The 24,271-nt window shown below is 46.6% G+C and overlaps 1 protein-coding gene across 1 annotated transcript in view; it reads right to left on the bottom strand.

The window, feature by feature from the left end:
* The window catches only part of TRIO (trio Rho guanine nucleotide exchange factor), a 367,450-nt gene extending 343,563 nt beyond the window's left edge, over positions 1–23,887 (bottom strand). Inside the window, exon 1 of the mRNA XM_031666092.1 lies at positions 23,714–23,887. Within this exon, the coding sequence (XP_031521952.1) occupies positions 23,714–23,870 (157 nt within the window). The 5' untranslated portion in view covers positions 23,871–23,887. The remainder of the gene's footprint in view (positions 1–23,713) is intronic.
* Positions 23,888–24,271: the final 384 nt, after the last annotated feature.

Genomic DNA, 24,271 nt, shown 5'->3' with positions numbered 1-24,271 from the left:
TGAATGTCTTGCATTAGGCTGTGCGAACAGCACATAAAGCTCGGTCATGAATTAAACACACGGCATATCCAGTTCTCACGGATGATAAGGTTCATGAAATCAGTGACAGCATTTCACTGATTTCAGGATGACACACTTGAGTGCGAGGCTGTGAGTGTTTACACCTGCAAACACCGCCATTTTTCACAGCTATTCTGGTTTCCTTTCCAATTGTTCTAGAAACTTTTCCAAGGATCATGCCAGAAATTAGTAACATTCTTAAGGGTACTAATTTCAGACACATCTGAAGAACTACCTTGTAAACCCCATCTCAGCTTCTTCCGTTCCTGATTTGCTATGGCTTAAATACCTCCTCAGTATCACACAATTATCAGATGATTCTGACATATGGATTAAAAAGCACAATCACCAATTTAAAAAAAAAAAAAACACCTTACAGATTTAAGTCAATCTCTACTAAGTAAGAAATGAATGTTCAGTACTTAGGTAAGGCGAGGGTACCTGCTCCACTGGTGGTGGGGGGCAGGAGGTGAATGCTGCCAGTAACAGCTCTTCACGGTGCACCCACCCAGAACCAAGCTCCTCTTCAAGGGCACCAAGAGCTCCTTAGAGGCCCTTGCCCAGCCTCTGACTCACGCCTATCCCTGGGCCTTAGTCCATGTGGCCCGCAAGCTTTCTCTTCATAACGTCTGGGGCAAGTCTCAGTTCTTCCAAGGCAGGACCCAGAAATTAGCATTTTCTAGTGCTAGTATTAGCCCAAGCCCTAGGTGACAGGTTAAAGGTTTAAACAATGGGTATCTTTTCCTAAAATACTTCTGCTTTAACAAGACTGTTTTTGGAATCCTACTTTATAGAAACAATCTGACCTATTTATGAAAAACTGGGTTGGCCTCATATTGACGTGTGTGATTTCAAACAGCCCTGCAGCCTGCTTTCAGATTCGTGTAAATAAAGTTTTGACGCTGGGGAGAAGTCCTAAAAATGGAAGTGAATTATGGAAATGGGGAGACAAGGCAAGACCTGAAACATTCTTAACTGGCTCATGAACAGACTCCTGTAAAAATATACCCAAGAGCTTAGCGAATCTTACCAATGCCATCTTCCCCCCAGCGTTACTGTTCCACAGCCTACTCATTAGGAAACAGAAATCAACTCATTAACACAGAATAGAAACACCAGAGGCAACTACATCTTAAATCTCAAAGGAAAGCGGGTAATGGATGTTTCTTCACCCTCCACTGACTGATCAAACCCAGTGATCGGTCAGAAAATATTACTTAGGATCCACCGGGAGCCTGGTCAATCTAGAGACTGAGGAATTACACAGAAGACATACGCCCAAGAATGGGTGCTTGAGGACTAATTATTAACAGTGAACAGCAGTTAGATCGACAGCAGCCAAGTGAACACAGCCCAACAAACAGGGGCAGCTGCTTTTACTGAGACCTCCCTTCTCTACTGCCGCCTATGCCCGTATTCCACAGACACGCACACCACATTCATAAGAATCTACTGTCTCCCTTTCTCCTTTTTCCCCTCTCCCGAATTTCTACTGGAGAGGACATTATGCCATAAAATGGCCCAGCCTCTAGCCCAGGTTTGCTGGCTCAATAGTTACCACATCACACCAGCCTCCTGAGACAAGACAGGGAAACTGGCCACTGGACTTGGGGGTGTAGCAAGCGCTTGTTCTTGCTTTTGGCGAACATTTACTAAGCACTGACTATGTGCTGAGCACTCAGGGCAGAGGGATGAGTAGGCGTTAACCTCAACATGAACTGCGGCTCAGGAAAGAAAATGTCAAGAAGAAATCATGTGACGCCAGGGTAGCTGAGCCAAATCGATTTTTAAGGAATAATATACCACAGTTTAGAAAAAGGGATTAAATTGCCCCCAAATTAAGAAGCATCACACTTATTTGCTAAGCCAAATTTATTAAGATCATCATAAAATGCGAATTTTAAATTAGACAAAATTGTGCTTAAAGGGGATTGGGATCAAGCAGAAAGAGAAATTAAGTGTCAAGAGACCCCACCAAGTGACAGGACACCTGAGAGACAGGAAGAGGACATGCAGAAGAAGATAGGCTCAGACCCAGGGCCTTGGGGCAGAAAAATGAGGTGCCTCCAAGGTACGGCTTACCCCCAGCTGAAGTCTGTAGTGAGGAGCTAATGCAGAATCCAATGGACTCTCCACCGGGAGCATCCCCCTAAACTCTTGCCCCAGAAATCAGACTCACCTCTGACTGCCTCCAGCACAGTTCAGCAATGGGCAATGGCCATAAGTGGCACCGTCACTCTTAAGTGGTCAAAGAAGAATGAGAGACAAGAGAAATGCAGGAGAAAGGAAGAAATGAGAAAAAGAGGAGTTAAAACAGAATGATAAGGAGTCCATTTACAGAAGAAAGGCATTCATTCCCTCAGCAGGTCTGGGTGCAGCCCACGTCAGCAGTCCATGTGGCCTAGCACCCACCTACCCTCCCAGGCTGGTTGGCGTTCCTACCTCTGGAGGCTGGGAAACCCAAACCCACAAGGCTAAGAATGACACCACCAGTAGAGTTTACTGTGCAGGAGGGCACCTGGGGTCCAGGGCCCTTTGTGAAAAAGCGTACTTCTGGGCAGATGCAGCTCTGTCTGCGAAGGGCTGCATCCCTTCCCAAGAAAAGGGTGAGAATGACCTCAGGGTGAGTCACTCTCCTAAACAAAGGAAAGTCCCTTTGAAGGGTCCACAGAGACACGGTGCCTCAGAAGGAAAGACAGAGGGTCAACAAGAAGAATAAAATAAAAATACAGCTGCACTATTCACAACAGCAAAGACATGAAACCAACCCACGTGCCCACCAATGGTAGACTAGATAAAGAAAATGTGGTACATATACACCGTGGAATACTATGCATCAATAAAAAAGAATGAAATCATGTCTTTTGCAGGAATATGGATGGAACTGGAGGCCATAATCTTAATTAACACAGGAACAGAAAATCAAATACTGCATGTTCTCACTTATAAGTGGGAGATAGCGGTAAGGATGCATGGACATAATATGGGAACACTAGACACTGTGGACTACCAGAGGGTGTGGGCATGGGTTTAAAAACTACACATCAGGTATTATGCTCACTACCTGGGTGATGGGATCCATATTCCAAACCTTAGCATCAAGCAATATTCTCACGTAACAAATCTGCTCGTGTATCCCCTGTATCTAAAATAAAAGTTGAAATAAAATAAAAATAAAAGTAGAGCTACTGGGAAGCCTAAAGTGGTAACACGTGTAGAGGAACAGCTTTGATCCATTTGATTTCCCTGAGAGTGCCCTTCCTTCCTTTGTCGAGAGACAGCAGCTCCACAGCCACTGTGCACCCAAGGACCACCTGGCAAGGGCCATCTGTTCCGTGGCCTGTGCCTGTTCCAGAACCAGGGTTCTCAGGGGCCTTACATGCCATTAGTGTTTGTAAAGTAACTAAACAGGCAAAATGACAGCAACACTTCAGGGCATGGGGCCTCCATGTAAAGAGCTGAATTGGACTTAGGCATGCAGATACTCCAACGATGAAATTCCTCTGGCAAGAGTAACTGACAAGGCAACATTACAAGGAAAAAAACAATCATAATGACACCAATGGGTCAGCTGACAGAAACAAAATTTTGATCAAAGGTAAAAGTTTACATTTCCCTACTAATGAGAAATAAGATCATGGAAAACTACTTACTCTTTAAATCCAGTAGTTTAAGAGGCCATTGTTTAAATCTGCCTGAAGCAATTTCAGGAAAACAATATCCTGAGCTTGGTACAACAGAGCCTTTCTGCCCTCAAGGAAAATCGGATTCCTGAATAATTACTACCATCAGTCTCACCTCACTACCATGACATGTGGTTTCACAGAACCAAACAGCCTCTCCTGAAGCCATACAATTCAATACCCAGGCAATCTGATTCCAATGTATTTAAGCTGGAGCTAGCCCATTCTGCTGCAGGACAGTTACCAGGAGGTTGAGCCAACCTTGTCTTGTAGTATCAACATGCTCATCAAGGAAATTATAGCTTATTTCCACACTATGTCCCTCACTCCTGTAATGGCTCTAAGCCCTTCTGATAAGACTGTTTTTCAGATGCTTTCTGATATAATTACCTAGCACTTTTATAAAAAATTTTCTAGCATTGACTCATGCCACTGTATTCCAGCCTGGGCAACAGAGCGAGACACCATCTCAAAAGAAAAGAAAAAAAAGAAAATACCCTTTAGTGGTTGATGACATATAAAAACACCTTGGAAGTGACTATGCTGCCTAAATCTACAGGATCATACAATATATGCAAGCAGAACTGCACTTGCAAAGGAATATTATATGATTATTATCAAGCCAGGAGATAAAAATTATCCCTGACCAGTGCTATCAAAATAATAAGACAGGCTTTTTATTCTATCTATCCAGGGAACTGAGGGGGAAAGTAACAAATTATACTAGCAAAGTTAAGGAAGCCACTCCTAAAATGCTTTCACATATCACACTGTGTATGTGGCATATACAATACCCATTGTAGATCTTACTCAATATGAACTCTGCCATTTTTATAGGTAAAAGAACAAAGTAAAAACTGATATCTTCAATGTTCTCAAGTGTCAGTACAAAGAATATGGGCTAGGAGAGTGTTAAATTACAAGCCATCTGTTCTGATAATTTACGACATGATTTCTCTAATCTCCTTCAACACTACACAACATCTCTATGGCAACACAGTGACTTCAAATGAGAGTTTGAAGGGCCAATTGTGCCTTCAGTATGTTCAGAGCAGGAAGCTCCTCCACGAGCCAGGATCTTCTCCTTCACGGAGCACATCCTCATCATAAAGGGACTGCATTCATTTTCTCCACTCTCTCCAGAAATGTGAATGGAATGATTTCTGCAAATGGCACTTACACCTTACTCCAAATTGGCCATGATTCCATAACCCACAACTAATACTGTGCCTTGGCATAACTCAATGGTTCCTAAACCTAGCTCTGCATCTAAATTACCAGTAGAGACCAGGCATGGTGGCTCACACCTATAATCCCAGCACTTCGGGAGGCCAAGACAGGCAGATGGCTTCAGTCCAGGAGTTTGAGACCTGCCTGGCCTACATGGCAAGACCCCATCTCTACAAAAAACTAGCCAGGCATAGTGGTATGCACCTGCAGTCCCAGCTACTCAGGAGGCTGAGGTGGGTGGATCACCTGAGCCCAGAATGTGAAGGCTGCAGTGAGCCATGATCATGCCACTGAACTCCAGCCTGGGTGACAGAGTGAGAGACCGTCTCAAAACAAATCACAAGTAGAGTTTTTTCAAAGTACATATTCTAGGGGCTTAATCTAGAACCATTAAATCAGAATCTCTAGGGATTCTATATTTTTAAAGAAAACTTTCCAGGAAATTCTGATACAATCTGAGTTAAGGAACCACAGGCATAAATCACAACAAGCATCTACTGCACTTCTACCTGGGGCCTGCTCTGGGCCGGCGCTGGGGTCAGAGATCCCAGCAACTCAAACTCACAAGCGAAGGAACAATTACAACCCAAAGGAACCAGTCCAGAATCCAGTTCTCACAAGGTGCCGTGCCAACATCAACGGGCCTCAAGAGGCTAGGACAGGATGGTCAAGTGCAGTTTTCCAAAGGAAAGGATGCTTGAGCTAAGTTAGGAAAGGAAGCCAGAAAGAGGTACAGGTACATAGAGCACAGAACACAGAGCTGGGTGTGCGACGGGGGCTGAACAGGCCAACAGGGGCAAGAAGTCCAAGTTTCCCAGGAGGTCCGCACAGCTACAAAGGACAGGCTGATCTACAACTAAGAAATGTGTGTTTGAGCCAGGTGCGGTGGCTCACACCTGCAATCCCAGCACTTTGGGAGGCCAAGGCAGGCAGATCACTGGAGGTCAGGAGTTCAAGACCAGCCTGGCCAACATGGTGAAACCCCATCTCTACAAAAATTAGCCGGGTGTGGTGGCACATGCCTGTAATCCCAGTTGCAAGGAGACTAAGGCAGGAGAATCACTTGAACCCAGAAGGCAGAAGGTACAGTGAGCCAAGATCACACCACTGCACTTCAGCCTGGGCAACAGAGTGAGACTCCATCTCAACAAAAATAATCAGTGTGTGTTTGGGCCTCACATGTGGCCTTGGTTACAAAGTGCCATTCTAGACCATGCAAACAAAAAGAGGAGCTTCAGTGGGAGAAAGGGACGAGTAGGGAAGGAGATCTGAGAATTCGGCACTAGTCTTCACTAAATTCCTCACCTGTAACACAAGTAAAATAGGCTGTGTACCAGTAAATGTGTGATAAATGGGAGTTAATACATGATGTCTTTTTAAGAGCATCTCAAATTTCATTTTCACCTTGAGGGCAATTTCAATTAGGTAGACTTGAGCTAGTTGATCATCTTTTATGATTTTAATTTCTACATTATTCCCCAGCACATTTTTAAAAGAGGCCAAAAGAGAGAATCTGCCTAATCATCTCGCCTCTTTAGACTATAAACTCCCACTGGACAGAGTATTATTTTTGTCTTCTCCAGATGTATGGCACCTGGCATGTTGACGTTGCTCAAGGGATAAACAGCTCATTCATTACACAGTGTCATGTCTATTAAATAATGTCCATAAAGTCCTTTGAAGATGAAAACTACTTCAAGCACTAAGTAATTCTGAGCTAGGCATTTGAAACTGGGAACAAAGATGACAGTCCAAACATCATGAAAAGGTCACCACCCTGCGGGAGGCATTGCACTAAGAGACTCTTGTTCCGACAGACTTCTGGTCCCTTTGCAGGCATTCTATACAACAGACCAACCCCAACCTGCTCTACGCGTTCTAATGTATATAATGGGGAGAGGGTTTCAAAACACTACAAAGAACAAAAGTCCTTAGAAGCTCGTTTCTTTCAGGGACTGTGCCCAAAATAAATTTCAAAGCCACACAAATTCTTCTTTCTGCGATGTCTCTTTTTTAATTGAGCTGGAATACTCTGTATGAAGTGTCAACTCAATTCTAAAACAGGCACAATGAAAATTATTGCAACAGAGCATATGCGATTTTATGCAAATTAATGCCGTTTCTGTTTTAGAGTCTAACAACATACTCTATGTCTCGGTCTGTACGCTGGTGAGCAGAGGTGACTCCCAAATTCAAGAATATAAAGCTTGGCCAGACGCAGTGGCTCATGCCTGTAATCTCAGCACTTTGGGAGGCCGAGGCGGGCAGATCACGAGGTCAAGAGATCAAGACCATCATGGCCAACGTGGTAAAACTCTGTCTCTACTAAAAATACAAAAATAAAAGAGCTGGGCGTGGTGGCACATGCCTGTAATCCCAGCTACTTGGGACCCTGAGGCAGCAGCATCGCTTGAATCCAGGAGGCAGAGGTTGCAGTGAGCCAAGATCATGCCACTGCACTCCAGCCTGGCGACAGAGCAAGACTCCGTCTCAAAAAAAAAAAAAGAAAAAGAACATAAAGCTCACACTAGCAGAAAAACATTGACACTGACTTTTAATGTTAATATTATTTTCAGCAGAGCATAGCAGAAGAGTTGCCTCTCCCTTTGACTTTCCCAGAATGTTTAAAAAACAATAAAAACTAAAGTATCATCAGTTTCCACTTTTTCAGTTATGCTCTTCACTATCTCAAAAGACACCACCAGGACTGAAACAATCTATAGGGAAACAAAGTCTCTCTTTTTTTTTTTTTTTTTTTTTTTTTTGACTGCGACTTCCTGAAAAGTTAACCTAGGGTTTTCCACAAAATTTCCAAATATGCCATCAAATCACAACTGAAACCGGGTCAAATCTTATCCACAATCCCCTCCTTCAAATAGGGGTGATTTTATTTTTTCTAACACCAAAAGAAGGGGGAATGGCAGTAGAAAAAAATTGAGTCAAATTCCTCCATGTGAGATGCACGTCAGAGGAGGAGACACCAGCACAGGCGGATTCCGCCTCTGGCAGAACCCACTGTGCACGTGGTAACCTTGTCCCTATAGCCACCTGATCTGGGGCAAGTTAAAAAACCTCTCTGAGTTCCATTTCCTGAGGTATAATGTTATCACTGCCTACTTTGTAAGGGGTAGGAAAATTAAGTGGCTTTTTGTTCTTTATTTTTATTTATTTATTTACTTATTTATTTAAGAGACAGGGTGTCATCACTCTGCTGCCCAGGCTAGAGTGCAGTAGCACAATCATGGCTCACTACAGCCTCAAACTCCTGGGCTCTAGCAATCCTCCCACCTCAGCCTCTTGAACAGCTGAGACTACAGGCACACGCCACCAAGCCCAGCGAATTTTTAAATTTTTGGTAGATAATCTCACTATGTTGCCCAGACTGGTCTCAAACTGCTAGGCTCAAGAGATCCTCCCACCTTAGCTTCCCAAAGTGCTGGGATTACAGGAAGAAATCACCGTTTCCAGCCTCATCACTCTCTAATTCCAAAACATCTCCATTAGCTCAAAAACTTCCCCCAGAATGTCTGACCTATTAGCAGTCACTCTCACTACCCCTAGTCACGACTTTTTACTCCCAGATTTTTTTTTTTTTTGAGACGGAGTCTCACTCTGTCACCCAGACTGTAGTGCAGTGGCGTGATCTCAGCTCACTGCACCCTCCGCCTCCTGGGTTCAAGCGATTCTTCTGCCTCAGCCTCCCGAGTAGCTGGGACTACAGGCGCACATCACCACGCCCAGCTAATTTTTGTATTTTTAGTAGAGACAGGTTTCACCAGGTTGGCCAGGATGGTCTCGATCTCCTGACCTTGTGATCTGCCTGCCTTGGGCTCCTAAAGTGCTGGGATTACAGGTGTGAGCCACAGTGCCTGGCCTACTCCCAGATTTTCTAATATCAAAAGCCTTTCTCCATTAAAATACTAATAAGCAAATTATGATTTTTTTTCTTGCTAAAATGTGTAATCATAGGAAGTGTTGCTAGAAATACAGAGGCCAAATTTTCCAGAACACAATCTAACAAGCATGAGGATGTTTATGGGCAGTACAGAACTTAATATATGAAACTGAGACTGTCTCCCCAAGTCAGGGACCTAATATCCATGTCATCATTTAATGTAGAAAAACGAAGACCAGGCCGGGTGCAGTGGCTCAGGTGTATAATCTCAGCCCTTGGGAGACTGAGGCAGGTGGATCGCTTGAGTCCAGGAGTTCAAGACCAGCCTGGGCAACATGGCAGAACCCCATCTGTACAAAAAAAGATACAAAAATTAGCTGGGTGTGGTGGCACATGCTCCAAGTCCAGCTACTCAGGAGGCTGAGACAGGAACTTGAGCCCAGAAGGTGGAGACTGCAGTGAGCTGAGACCATACCACTGCACTCCAGCCTGGGCAAGAACAAGACCCTGTCTCAAAGGAAAGAGAGAAAGGGAGACACAGGGGGGAGAGAGAGGGAGAGTCAGGGACAGAGAGGGAGACAGGGAGAGAGAGCAAGACGGGGGGGGGGGGGGGGATGGGGGGGGGGAGGGAGAGAGAGAGAGAGAGAAGGAAAACACAAAGCAGCAAATGAAATCTAAGATCTCACCCACCATTCCATGATTTCTGGGACTCAGTGCACATAAACCCAGTTCCCAGAAATCCCGCACTGAGGCTGAAACATAGCTGCCTTGAATTTACTGCAGGTGGTTTCTGAGAAGAAATATTTAGTCAATGAAGGGCAGTAAGCAACAGTCTTTCAAGTCATGACTCACAGCTTACTCCAACACATGAACTCAGCTTCTTCTCCTACTTGTAGAATGCAGTGGATCCCTGAGAAAGGTCTGCCTGACCCATCCTCCTCTACACACCCATTCTCACTGGCTCACCACTTTCCTTTTTATTTCTTCTCTTTGGCAATTTGTATGCTGAGATGAAGATGACCAACTGTTTTTCCCACAACAGGTGTCCTTTTTATAAACTGTACGAAATTAATCTCCCTTTCTTTTCTGGCGACTCCTGATTTTTCAATTTTGTGCTTCGACATCACCAGAAAGTAAGCTGTTGATGGAGTCTGGCAGCTCTTTTCTCAAACATGCCCCTGGGGAACTGCAGAGCATTACTTCATCTGTTTTGTTTGGATGACTAACTGACAAGGCACTGAGCTGAACAGAAGCTGACCACTAACTGCTGATTTGAACAGTTTAAACTTGGGGGTGGAGGTTCACTTATCACCGCGGTATGGGTTAGCATTCTGAAATTAGGTTCTGCATACTGAGGATTGAGTGAGTAAGTAAAGGTACAGAGGATAAAAGGAGCCAGGATTTTCACTGTCAGAGAAGGGAATTACAAATATGGAAGAGGAAAGACTAAAATGCACCCTGCGGTACTGTACTGGAATTGGAGACACTGAGTATAAACACATGGTTTTTATTACCGAGAGGACGTGTGCACATGTGTAATTAACGTCTATGTGTATGCGTACATACACACACAAACACGCATACACTTCTTAGCTCTGTCTACTGAGAGGCCCTAAAAGCAATGACAACTCTGCAGCAATGAACACGCTTAGTGCCTAGATCGTGTTTCTAAATACCATTCCCTACTAAAATGAACCATTTCTCCAAGGGCTCCTTGGAGAAATGGCTGATCCCAGCACTGGGGCAAGGAAAGCGCAAGGTGCACCTGGAACAGTTTATTGTGCCAGAAAGTAAGAAACTGCTCCAAAAAATGATGGAGACAGGTCACAAAAGGTAAAAGAGCCAGGATGAAGGGGCTCCCATTAGCCAAATCTTAGCTAATTAGAGCATCCAACTAAGTGACAGCAAAGGATTATAGCTCATCGCATAAAACAGGAATTCCTGAGGCCACACTTATATAAATAAATAAGTGGAAGAGAAGGAAAGCTCTACCTTACAGTACAAAGTCAACTAAATACAAAAAGAATTACAAAGTTAGAAAAAAAAGTCAACATTTCGCAACCATCATATTAACAACTGATTCAGGCGAAGATCATCAATGGATGCTACAACTAGCAAATGAAAGGAAGGAGAGAACAGCCTCAAATTATCTCCCCACAAAATGCTAACCAATGACAAAGGGACAAATAAGGTGGAGAGACCTGCCAGTCATCACCTGAACCAAGTGATCAAAGTGCACATCAGCACAGTGGGACAGTGGGTATCACATGTTCCCAGACACCATGCTCCAAAAAGGATGCAGCCCTTCTGCCAAAAATGCACAGCCTGAATCTACTCATGAGAATCGGGCAACCCAAACTGGGGGGCAGTCTTTAAAATAACCACCCTGTAATTGTCAAAACTATCAGGGTAACAAGACAGACAGGCTGAGGAGATGCTCCGAATTCAAGGAAACGGAAGAGACACAACAAACTAAACGTAACATGGTCCTGAATGAGATCCTGGACCATAATTTTTTTTAACTGCCAAAAAGGACAATCCTGAGACAATTGGTAAAAAGGTGTTAGTGATTTAGATCATGATATTGTATCGAAACTAATTTCCTGATTATGATCACTATGTAAGAGCATGTTCTCACTCTTAGAAAATACACACTGAACCATTTAGAGGTAAGGGACATCATCGTATTTGTAACCTACTCTCAAATAGTTCAGAAACAAGGTAATATGTAAATTATCTATATCCAGAAAGAGAGACAGAGGAAGACAAAGCAGAAGTGGTGAAATACTTACAACTGCGATCTGAGGCTGTTCTTGCTTGTTTGAGCATGATGAGCTCTGGCTTCTCAAAGTTTACCCCCTCCGAAATAACTCTGGATGCAATCCACAATTAATACATGGACCAACTAAATTACCAAAAACTACACAGCAAAGGCCAGGCGTGGTGGCTCATGCCTGTAATCCCAGCACTTTGGGAGGCCGAGGCAGGTGGATCACGAGGTCAGGAGATCGAGACCAACCTGGCTAATACGGTGAAACCCCGTCTCTACTAAAAATACAAAAAAATTAGCCAGGTGTGGTGGCAGGCGCCTGTAGTCCCAGCTACTCAGGAGGCTGAGGCAGGAGAATGGTGTGAACCCGGGAGGCGGAGCTTGCAGTGAGCCAAGATTGCGCCACTGCACTCCAACCTGGGCGACAGAGGGAGACTCTGTCTCAAAACAATAAAAATAAAAATAAAAATAAACAGCAAAATCACAATTCAACTAAGTTAATTCGGACCTGAGCTTTGTATCACCTTTACTAGTTTAAAATAAAAGATATACTACAATAGTAGGTCAAAAGCAATCCAGGGTCTTAAAGGCCAATCCTTTTAATTCTAGAAATCTTCTAAAGGTAAGAATTACATAAAAATGTAAAAGCTTGAAAGTCTGAGAAACTCCTAGGGCAAACTAGGAGGAAGTGACTTGTAAATGTTTAGAGTGCAATCTACCTTCTGATTATACAATGTCTGCGTTCAAGAGACCAACATTTCAATCATCCTGACTGAAATATTAAAACTCCAAGGTAAACGTAGAGTCGCACAGAAAAACAGAGCATATTCCCAGTGTGGAAATGATGCTGGAAAACAACAGCTCAGAAGTTTTACGTGGGCATAAACCTGAGCAGGCATCCCATAAAATCATGCCATTGACTGTGAGGGGACCACATGAGGTGTGGCTGACGAGAATGCAACCCACACACACAACGGCCTAGGACACGTGCCTAAGGCAGTGGGAAGGAAATGACCCTGCTTCCCCTGACTAAATATCATCTACATGCACATTTTGATGAATAACAGCAAAAAAATGAGTGGCTACAACGAAACAGCTATATATAGCAAAACCAAGAGTGACCACACCCATTTTATAAAACCGACCCTAAAAAAGCAGCTCAGTGGCGCCCTCCTGCCCCTCTCACTCCTGGCCCTGTTCCTCTCCTAAGTTAGAAAGGAAGCCCTCGTAGTGTTCTAATGTGTCACACACAGCAAGGGCTGAGAAACCTCTCTCCCCGGCCAGCCGCTCCCCGCCCTTCCCGTCCTCCCCACCCCCACGTTAACGGCCACAGAGATTTCCTATCCAGCGCTTGAGTCCAAGTCCAGACAGCCAAGAAAACAGAGGGCCAAGATTTCAATCAGAATTTCTCCCCAGACCGTGAGCCGGGGGAGCCTGTAAAACTCAACAGAGCCAACATGCCTGCATTGGAAAGCTGGGACTGCTAGGGTTATTTATGTAAAAGGTAACATCGGTTTTAATTAGGTGAGAAGAGGAAAGGCACAGAAACTAAATTACAGGGCCCAAACCAACATGAGAAAAATACTTGCTATAGCCTGGAATCTTTCACTCAACTTTTATTTGGTGTGAGACTTGTAAATTATAGCTTTGATCTTCAACACACGAGTATACACAAATTCAACTTTCAGGATTTTAAAATGAAAATCCAGGAGGCTGTGGGATGCTGTATAGAGTAGGGGTCACATCTACTCTCTCCCTCCATGAGAGAGGGAAGTGGCATGGAGGGGGCTTTGTAATCTGCCAGCCCTGGGCTTAAATTCCAACTCGAGCCCTCACAAACAGAGTCAAATGGGGCAGGCAGGTCACTTGCCCTACCAGAAGCAGACATCCTCATCCACAACCCAGGAATGACATGCACCTGCTGAGGGAGGGGGAGCTGCATCTATACAAGGAGAAGTATATAAAACACTCTGCACAGTGCCTGGCAAAGTACAGGCCCTCAGATGGTAAACCCAGTGGTGGCAGTACAGAGATAACAGTGAAGAGGAAGATTTTACCAGGTTTTCTTAGAGGAGAGGATGGCACTTACAGCTTTGGGAGAAAAGGAAATAAACAGTATCTTAAATCTCATCCTATGATATCGCAAGCAGGTTACTACTTTGCAGATGCGCTTATTTTACTTTCCTATGGAGCACAATTCCAAAGGTGCTATCTCATCCCCGGTGACAGGGGTCCCGGCCTCTCATGCTGCTCCCTGGCAGCTGCTGTTAAAGATTTAGAGGATAGCAAGGGTGTGGCAAGCATGGCCAGTGGCAGGCTGTTGCGAGGCTGCCATCCTACTTTCCAAAGGCTCCATGTCCACTCTGCAGGTTATCACCGCAAATCTATGTGATCTCACCTCAACCTTGCAAGGCTTTCAAAGGTTTCCAGCTCTTTGGTTCAGTGGACAGTTCCATCTCATAAACAGCCTGAACCTTATGAGAATTCAGCCTCCAGCAGAGCTGAAGCTGGACCTAATAAACAATGCCATGAGGTATGAGAGAAAGGCCTAACAATGAATCCTGCAAATTCTGCAATTAAATATTGGAAAAATAATATGTATACCGACCAACTAACAAAATTCTGGCACTAAATGACTCTACAGTGAAGTCCCTGTCATGAAGAGCGGCTCTCCTATGGGCAACCCATCAGGATGCGCTGATCTGAATTGGCACGTGAGTAAAAGGTACAGCCTGAAACCATCAAATTAGTGCCCGTTCTCCAGGTTCCTGGACCCAAGGCATATTAGGATAAGTGCAACAAAATGTAGATGGAGGTGAAGTGACTCTTAAAAAGTGTGAAATACAGCCGGGTGCAGTGGCTCACGCCTGTAATTCCAGCACTTTGGGAACCTCGAGACGGGTGGATCACAAGGTCAGGAATTCAAGACCAGCCTGGCCAAGATGGTGAAATCCCATCTCTACTAAAAATACAAAAAAAATTAGCTGGCCATGGTGGCGGGCACCTGTAATCCCAGCTACTCGGGAGGCTGAGGCAGAGAACTGCTTGAACCCAGGAGGTAGAGGTTGCAGTGAGCCAAGATTGCACCATTGCACTCCAGCCTGGGCGACAGAGGGAGACTCCATCTCAAAAAAAAACACACAAAAAAAACTGTGAAATACATTGTGCCCCTGTGCAATCTGGGTTTGTTTTTGTGTGTGTGTGTGGTTTTTTTTTTGAGCTAGGGATGCTCCCTTGCATGCCTGCTTTCATCACTCTGGTACTGAAAAGGGCAGCGAATGCTGGGAAGAATTTCTCATCATCATGAATTTAAATTTTTTAAAAAGCTACCTACAAATGAGAAATCTATTTGTTTACTATTAGACTAATGAGGGATTTTTTCCAGTTATTTAGATGTCAAAATATTGGGCAATTTACACTTTAGAGATTTTACTGTGTAAAGCTAGTTAGGTGGAAATATTTGTAACACTCCAGTCAAAGCATTGTTTTTCAATATCTGTGTGGTAGAATAAAAAATAGAGGAATTGGCTGGGTGCGGTGGCTCAAGCCTGTAATCCCAGCACTTTGGGAGGCCGAGACGGGCGGATCACAAGGTCAGGAAATCGAGACCATCCTGGCTAACATGGTGAAACCCCATCTCTACTAAAAATACAAAAAATCAGCCAGGCGTGGTGGCAGGCGCCCGCAGTCACGGCTACTTGGGAGGCTGAGGCAGGAGAATGGCATGAACCCGGGAGGTGGAGCTTGCAGTGAGCCAAGATCGTGCCACTGCACTCCATCCTGGGTGACAGAGCGAGGCTCCGTCTCAAAAAAAAAAAAAAAAAGTAAACACAAATAAGAAAATGCAAAACTTCCAGAATGCAAATGCCAAAGAGTGCCCTCTCACAGGTATCAGTGGCGTCCTTCAATGGCAGTAGCAATAAAGAATCATTGTGAACTTGAAAAAGTGGATGGGTCGGCCGGGCGCGGTGGCTCAAGCCTGTAATCCCAGCACTTTGGGAGGCCGAGACGGGCGGATCATGAGGTCAGGAGATCGAGACCATCCTGGCTAACACGGTGAAACCCCGTCTCTACTAAAAAATAAAAAAAAATCGCCAGGCGAGGTGGCGGGCGCCTATAGTCCCAGCTACTGGGGAGGCTGAGGCAGGAGAATGGCGTGAACCCAGGAGGCGGAGCTTGCAGTGAGCTGAGATCCAACCACTGCACTCCAGCCTGGGCGACAGAGCAAGACTCCGTCTCAAAAAAAAAAAAAAGAAAAGAAAAAGAAAAAGAAAAAGTGAATGGGTCAATGTAAGAGGAAGTAGAGCAAAATGAATAAACAATGGAGATCAATTCATACACACACTGTTTTGACCAACATCTTAATGACTTCTCATATGCATCATTTTCAAATTACAATCTAAACATTTTGCCTGAGCATTCATGTCATTTATACATGTCCTTTCATATATACTAGGAAACATGAGTTCTTTGAAAACAGATTTCAAGTATTAGTCTCCGATACATTCATTCATTCTTGCACTGAAATCACCTATTCCACAGAATTCCAAAGTGGGGCATTTTATGACTTTCCAAGAAATATACATACATACATACACACACACACACACACACACAGAGTATGAAAAACCAGGCACCGACAAACCCCACCTAAAAACATTTTAGGATTACACGTTTAAATTTGAATTGTGTTTTTCTCAAGTTCACGCATAGTTTTATTTTATGGTTATGAGTCTTAAAAGTAGGTGGGGCTAACACTTCACAAATTCATTTATTAATTGTCAATACTGTGAAATAGGTCGCTGTCAATTATATACAAGAATGCCTAAGAACAGAGGGCAAATGATCTCCTATAGATACTCATGTAGGAACGAAGCCCTCCAGATGAAGCTTCTTCTTTCGCACCAGGAACTGTGAGGTGCTGAAGATCATCCTGCATGGGCCACTTGTCATCTTCGATCTGGACAGCAGCACAAATCACAGGAGTGGGAAATTTTGAAGCAGCAAAAATGGTAACTGTCCCTAGCTAAAGATTACTGTCTTTTAAGTCAGCAAATTTGACTTATACACCAGATGGATTCCCAAGTTAACACGTATTACAGAATCCCAGGAACGAATCTTTATTTCCCCCTATCTATCTTTAACAACACCCTAGACTACCCCTGGCAATTATAAGAAGGTAGGTCCTACATAGCAAAGTATGAACGCAAGTATTAACTATCTTTCAAATCAATATAAAATCTTTCCAAATTAACTCAATTTTGTTCAAGTTTACTTAGAGAATAATTACTTATATCAGCTTTGGCTTTTGTTGGTATCATTGGTTCTATCTGCATTTCCTCGAATACCAGTGAGGCTGAATATGTATTTTTTGGCCATTCATACTTCTTTGAATTGTTTGCCTATTTTCTTTCTAAATTGTCTTGTCTTACGTGATTTGAGGGAGCCCTTTATTAACCACATATACATAATCCTTTGATTTAATAGATTTTCTCCCAGTTTATTATTAGTCTTTTTTTAATGTCACATTTTAAAATAACATGCAGTTAAACTGTGTGTGTGTGTGTGTGTGTGTAAAGGTCTGTGAATTTTAACATATGCAGCCGCCACGACCAGAATACAAATCAGTTCCCCATCCTTCACCTGCCTCTTGCCTCCTTGTAGCCATACTCCTCCATGCCCCCAACTCCTGGCAATCAATGACCATCCGCTTTCTGTTACTACGGTTCTATCTTTTTGCCAACGTCATATAAACAAACTCACACAGCATGCAGCATTTTGAGACTGTCTTCTTTCACTCAACATTAATGGAATGGCTGTACTATAGTTTGTGATCTATCCACACCTACACAGTTTCAATGCTAACAACAACAGACAGACAGCAATGGGACCCTTGGCCTTCCCCGCAGCGAGGCAGTAATGGAGCAGCACTAACTCCCCCTCCTTTCAGGAAAGGGGGTCCACAGAGTGGCCAGGACAAATCTGCTGCCGCTCACTGAAACCCCTCCCCAAGAGAAACCTCCTGCAATCCATCCCTGTCCACAGCAGGGCTACAGACTGTGAGAAAACAAGCCTCATCAACTCATGTGGACGCCGCAAAGCCAAAGTACCCCAGACCTGGAATCCAGTCTTTGGGTTGACTAAGTTTTCATGAAAGCTTTCTCTGTCAGTGTAACTGCTAAAATGCACTCATTTATGACAAAGCCCAAATAGGAAGATGCCTCCAAAACACCAGCTCTAGACTACTTTGCAATCCTCCCCCACCAGACAAGAGTAGACATGTGGCTAATTAAAAGAGTCAGTAATCTAAAACTCAAGTATGTTCATCACCAAAATGAGGTTTTACATTTCCACAGCCCCTCTGCCATCAAATGGCACAGGGAGGAACCTCAGAGGTCAATGCCCTCCGCCCCCCGGCTCGTAGCCTCACTCTGGCTTGCTCTCTCTCCCCCCACATACAACCTTTCCCAGGGGGCAGGTGGTTAGTAATTTGGGTTTCAAGGGGCTTCCTTATGTGGAGAGGGGACAGAAAAGAGGAAATTCAGGTAACACCACAACTATTCAGTAAGCAAATTGTTTCCATGAATGAATGAGAAGTGAAAATGAGTGTTTATGCACTTGTTAACCATTAAACGCGAGAGCAAGATTCCCCATAAGTAAGACTGTCTGCACAAAAGGCTCAGTAACATCAAAAAGCTGGGAGTCCCCACTGGAGAGTCTAGCCAGGTATCTCCCTTTGAGATTTACAAACTGGCAGGGAGCTGGGCACCTTGGCAGTGAGAGCAAAGTCCTGTTCTGTGGGCACAGGGGGAGGAGACCAGGGGTCCAGCAGGAAGCCAGCAGCACATGCAGGGCCCCGCAGGCCTCTGTCCACTCCTCTGTGCTCCCTTCCCCTCAGTTCAGAGGCACAGCAATAGGAATTCCCAGAACAGCTCCCGCTGAGTAACAGCAGCCAGAATTCCTAAGTGCAAGGGTCACTGGGAAGTCTCCCTGTTCATTCCCTCTCCCAGTGGCCCACTGAACAGCATGTAAGCAGAACTAGAAAAGGATGAGGAGAACCCTGTGGCTGCACATCTAACCCGCTTACCCCTTGCTCCAGCCGGAGACCCAGCCTGGTCCCTGCAGCCCATTAATTAAAATGAGGCTGAGAAGATTCAAAACACAGCATCTCCATCCACCAGGCCAACCACACCATCACCCTTGTCAGTTTGGCCAAGTCTACTCAGCTGAGTACTTGGAAGAAACGGGAGGACGAGGTCAGAGCACTCACTTTCCACCAGAATACACTGGGATTCTCCCGCAAATCCAAGTCTTCACTGTCCAGGGAGTTGATACTATTTCCTGTCAGCTTTTTAAAATTTTGTCAAGACAATGCACTTAAGGAAATAAAAGCCAATTCATTATAGAATTGAGGAGGAATGGGGGGTGGGGTGTTATCACTGCTTTTTCTAGTAAAACACAGCTCATCCCTATCAACAGCAGTGAGTTTACCAGGCAGTAAAGTGTGGCTATTGATTAAGAATTAGACTTTTCTCTGAAATTCTGCCAAGGATATGAGATACAATTTTATTTTCTCGATAGTCAAGTAAATGAACTTAAAGTAAATACTGAATACAGCTGACTTAGATTATGACAGCTTCAAACACATCTTTCACTTGCAGTTCAGAACAAATCTTGAATTTATGATAACATTTAAAAGGTCAAAAAAGACCACTGAAATTACCTATTTTCAGCATACATTTAGGAAACATATTTAAACCACATGCTTCATTTTGAACACCACCACCGACTTCATTTAAATCTTGGTTAATCATTTAAATGGTGGAAATGGCTTCTTTAAATTTTCATTTGAATCTTAAATAGTTAAATTGCGAAGGGAAAAAATACAATACCCCACATCAATACGTCCGTTTACAAGGTCTCAATGAAAAGCTTCTTTCAATGATGACTTTACTGCACTTCTTTGATTTCTCGAAAGTCACTTATAGGAATTTTAGAAATCTCCTTGCTTTCCTCTAAAACTGTGCCACCTAAAAAGGAGAAACTAACGTTCACTATCAATTACATTTCCTTCAGTTTCCGTTTTCAAAATATTGAGGGTAACAAGGACCCACTTTGTAATACAATCATTATCGGTGCTCACAACCACCAAAGCTGCCAGGCTTCTGAATACCCACAGAAGTAGCACAGCCCGCCCCGGGCCAACTACCTCAGCGGTGTTAAAGGCATAAATAGGAAGAAAAGCTTCCCTCCATACTCCTTGAGGAAACCATCGTATCAAAACATATAAAGGTATGTGTGCTTCTCCCTCACTAACAGACTTGATTTTCTTCACATGTTCCCTGGAAGGAGAGGGGCAGCAGGAGGAGTCCAGAATAAGATTTAATAATGAAAGAAACCAAGCACGACAGGACGTGATGCTTCTGAATAACCACAAACCTTTATTCTCCAGATATTCATTTAACGCCAACCTAAAGAGTGCCAGGCAAGTTAAAAATAATGCATTTATGTAAGCACCCCCACCACACACACAGTCTTTCGCAAGGTTAAATAGGGAGCGCTGAAAGACTGATTTATTGCCACGAGAACAGAGCCCCAAAATAGATTGGCAATAAAAATGATTGGTCCCAGTGGGGTTGAGAACTAATGTAAGCAATGTCCTGGCTATGGGAGGCGACCAGGAAACAGCACCAGGGACCAGGGCCCTGACTCTGTCTCCACCCAAGTTCCAGTCTGGGGGACAAGTCATGAAACCTCCCTAAGGCTGATTTCTCATCTGTAAAATAAAATTAAAACAAGACTAGCTCATTTTTGCAGTGTCCTTTTTTTCCTCTCTTTTTTTTTTTTTTTTTTTTTTTTGCTTTTGCATTGAAATTGGTTTTACTGTGCTGAGCTCTGTGCAAAGGAGAAAAGTGAAGTTCAAAATTCACTAACACCTGCAGAAAATCTCTCACTGCTCTTTAACACACAAGCACCAGGACCTGACTCACATTATTACAACTCAATCCACTTGAACACTAATTGGCCTGCCTGCTTCATGCCAGGTCTATAAATAGGTGATCAGGATGGTCAAAATGAATAGGGAGTGCCAAGGTCCCGAGCAGAGAACGGAATGACAGCATAAGAAATGAGACCTTGGGTGAGGTGAACCTGGGTGGATGCTCAGCAGAGGAGAAGCGCACCAGGGCTCTGGAGCCCTGAATTACCCAAAGAAAAGCGGAGAACAAGGATTAGGCACTGAGGGCTCAGAGAAAGCCAGAGTCCACAGGCAAAGGGGAACAGCCCCAAGGTCATCTCCTGGACCCCTCTCCAGGGCAGCAGTCCTGTCCCCTGAGCCCAGCTCCAAACCCTGCCAGGTGACAGCACCTCTATGTGAGCATTTCCAGTAATGGAGAAATCACAGGACTATTCACTCTATTTCTGAACTTCCCTTAATTGTTTAAAAGTTCTATTAAAGTCTTCTCTTTCTTCACCCAACCACTGGTATTAGTTTTCAATCTGTGGCTACAAAGACAAAGTCGAATGCGGGCAACAAGAAGGAATTTAAAAAAAGAAAATCAGGCAGCCACGCAAACAGAGTTTCAGGGCTGAGAAAGGGAAGGCCACCAATGGAAAGCCTTTGTCTAAGTCAGGTTGGCACTTTCAGTACCAGGCTCAAAAGCACACCCTGATCTGTCCTCCCCAGTCAATGAGAACCTATTTTCCCATATTTCTGCGTCTTAGAAAAAGAAACCCAGATTTCTGATGGATTTGACTGCATTCTCCTCAGCTTCCTCACCTGGTCAGCCCTGACCGTTCAAACCCCACTCCCACACCCACTCATCCAACAGAATGGCCCCTCTCTGCCCCCTGCTAGACATCGTTGGCCTAGATGCTAGAGCCAAGATCTAGGTCAGGGACTCAGAGCTGCCCGAAGGAGATTTCACTTTTAAAAAGACGTTCCAGGCTATCCCCGGAATGGGACGCTGCATCTGATGATACCTACTTAAGTTCTGCCCTGGCTCCTGGTTCTAAGTGAAACAACTAAAAGTTAAGTTTGTCATTTCAGAGAGGGGAAGAAAGGTACAAGCCAGTGAGCAACATTACCTGGTTCTGACCCAAACGGAACATGAACAGGAGCCCCAGCGGCGGGGTCAGCACAGGCCTAAGCAAAGCCAAGAGCAGACGACAACTCCTGGAGAGAGTCACGCCGACAAGCAGCAAGTCTTCGGTGTCTTTTAGGGAGGGCTCTTAGTAGCAGAAGAGATTTTTCTACTATGCATAATAGAGATGTAAAAAGGCCTGGTCTCACAAGCACCAAAAAATCCATCTCCAACGCAGAAGAGCCTTTCTAACAGCTGTAGAGGAGCTGAATTCTGCACAGAATCTATTATTCTGTGACAGGTGGTAGAGAGAAAAAGAAGACAGGCTAGACTTTAGCTTCAGGGCATGAATGGAATACGTCCCAGTTCTGCTATTAAGAGGTAAGACGGGGCTGCTCTTTAGAAGGAGCTCATGTTTTCCTAACCTTTACTTTCTGCAGGGACCTCACAAGGAGAGTGAGCACTGGGGAGTAGATTAACCCCAAGCTAACACTGGACAGTCGGCTGTGTCACTCCTAGCCACAACCAATCTGCTAAAATGAATCAAAAATAACCCCGCCTAGCAAAGATCAAGACAACCAAGGGAAGACAGTACTAAACCAGGTATCTACCAGCACTGCTAACTTCTCACTCTCACCATCGCCCTCCCGCTGCAATTGCTCCTTGTGACCCGGATTGTGGAACTGATCTCACAGAATCTGGGGAGGTGATTTTCAAAGAGGCCACGGAAAAGCGTGAGCCGCCGACCTCCCGCGCGTCCCCCAGGGCAGGGCTGCTCCCCCGGCCCGTCGGTGTCCCCAGCCCTGCCGTCCTCCCCGGGGCCGCCACCAGCACCCCCGCCCGCCTCTCCAGGCCCCGACCTGGCCCGCCCTCCTCCGCTCTCCAACGCAGAGTCTGCATCCTCCCTGCCCCGCACCCGGCCCGCTAAGGATTGCGCTCTGGGCTGCGGGCCCCGAGGCCGCCGCCGCCGCCGCCGCCGCCTCCTGCTGCTGCTGTTCAGCCGACGCGCGAGCAGACGGGACTGGGCGCGGGGACGCGGGACACGGGGACGCGGGCCCGGCTCGCGCGGGATCTGGGCCGGGGCGGGAGGAGGCGCCGCCGCTGGGGTACCGGGGACGCCCTGTCACGCCCCCTGCGCAGCAAACCCGGTGCCCCTCCCACGAACCGGTCGCCACCCGCGCCTCCACGGCGGCCACCTCCTCCACGCCGGGGTGGACTCGGGGCCACCTAGCACTGCCTCCACCTCCACGCCACCCACGCAGTGCCCCGCGAGCCCTAGTCCCGCACTGCCCCCCCGGGGCCACGTTCCCAGCTGACCCTCCCGGGTTGTCCCCGGAGACAATGGCTCACCGCGCCTCCCGGCCCTCCGAGCTTCAGCTCGGCCACTGTCCCCATTCCCTGGGCAGTGAATGCCGTGACTGCCCCGTTTCACAGAAGTGTAGACCGAGGCTGGGGAGATGACAGGCTAGCGGGCCAAGCAAAGAAACCCGGCTGCTACTGGGATCGAGGAGGGTCCAGGTACAAATCAGGCACAAACAGGCACAGATCAGAGACCAATTTCCCGTCCCGGACCGGCCCCGGCTCAGTCCGCTCGGTCTCCGGGGTAAGAGCCTCCGCCCACGCCATCTCCGCCGCCGCCTCCTCCGTCCTCCAGCGAAAGAGACAAAGAGCCGGCGCCCCAGCCCGCGAAGCCGCGGCTCCCGGGAGCAGGAGACCAGGGGATTCTGCCCTGGAACGAGGGGCGGGTGTAGGGAAGGCGAAGTGGTGGCGTTCGGGCCAAGCTGCCGCGCGCCGGGCTGCGCAGGCAGCGGGACACGCGGATGTCGGGCGGGCAGCCCCGGCGCGTGGAAGCACTGGCCCCAGGCGAGAGCGTGCGGGCCCCAACGGACGGGTGGGCACCGGCGCGTGGTGGCCGGAGCTTGGCAGCTCCTTGGCTGATCGGCCGAACGCTTGGGGCAGCGCCGCTGGGCTGGCCAGCCGCTGTTGCACTCACCGGATCGGAAGAAGGCCGCGATGTCGGCCAGGTCCTTGGCCGCCTCCTCGGCCCCCTCGCCGGCACCGCCCCCGCAGCCCGAGCCAGCCGCGCTGGCCGCCGCGGCGGGACCGGAGGACGCGGCGTGGGCGGCGGCGCCGCCGCTGCTGCCGCTCATACGTGGCGGCGCCTGGCGGCCGCGCCCACCTCGGGCCTGCGCCCTAGCGCCGCGTGCGCCGCCCGTCTCTGCGCCGGCCTGGCGGCGCCGAGCACCCAGCTGCCCGCGCCCGGCGCGCGGACGCAGAGCCCCGGGGCGGCGGGGGTGGCGGCGGCGGCGGCTCGGCCTGGAGCGCGCCCATGAGCAGAGGACTCCCGCCCGGGAGCCGAGAGCTGGCCGAGGGGCGCGAGCCACGGCCGGGGCGCCGGCCGGAGCGCTGGCAGCAGTGCGCGCCGCCCGGACGCGCAGTCGCGAGGGCGGGGACCCGTGGCCGGCGAAAGCTCCGGGATCACGGGCGCCGGCGACTGCCGCGAGCCTCCATCTTGATTTCAATGGGGAAGGAAGGAGGGGGAGGGGGAAAT

The sequence above is a fragment of the Papio anubis genome, chromosome 5 (genome assembly GCF_008728515.1).
Source record: "Papio anubis isolate 15944 chromosome 5, Panubis1.0, whole genome shotgun sequence".
Taxonomy (NCBI): Eukaryota; Metazoa; Chordata; class Mammalia; order Primates; family Cercopithecidae; genus Papio; species Papio anubis.
This window is presented reverse-complemented; position numbering and strand designations above follow the sequence as displayed.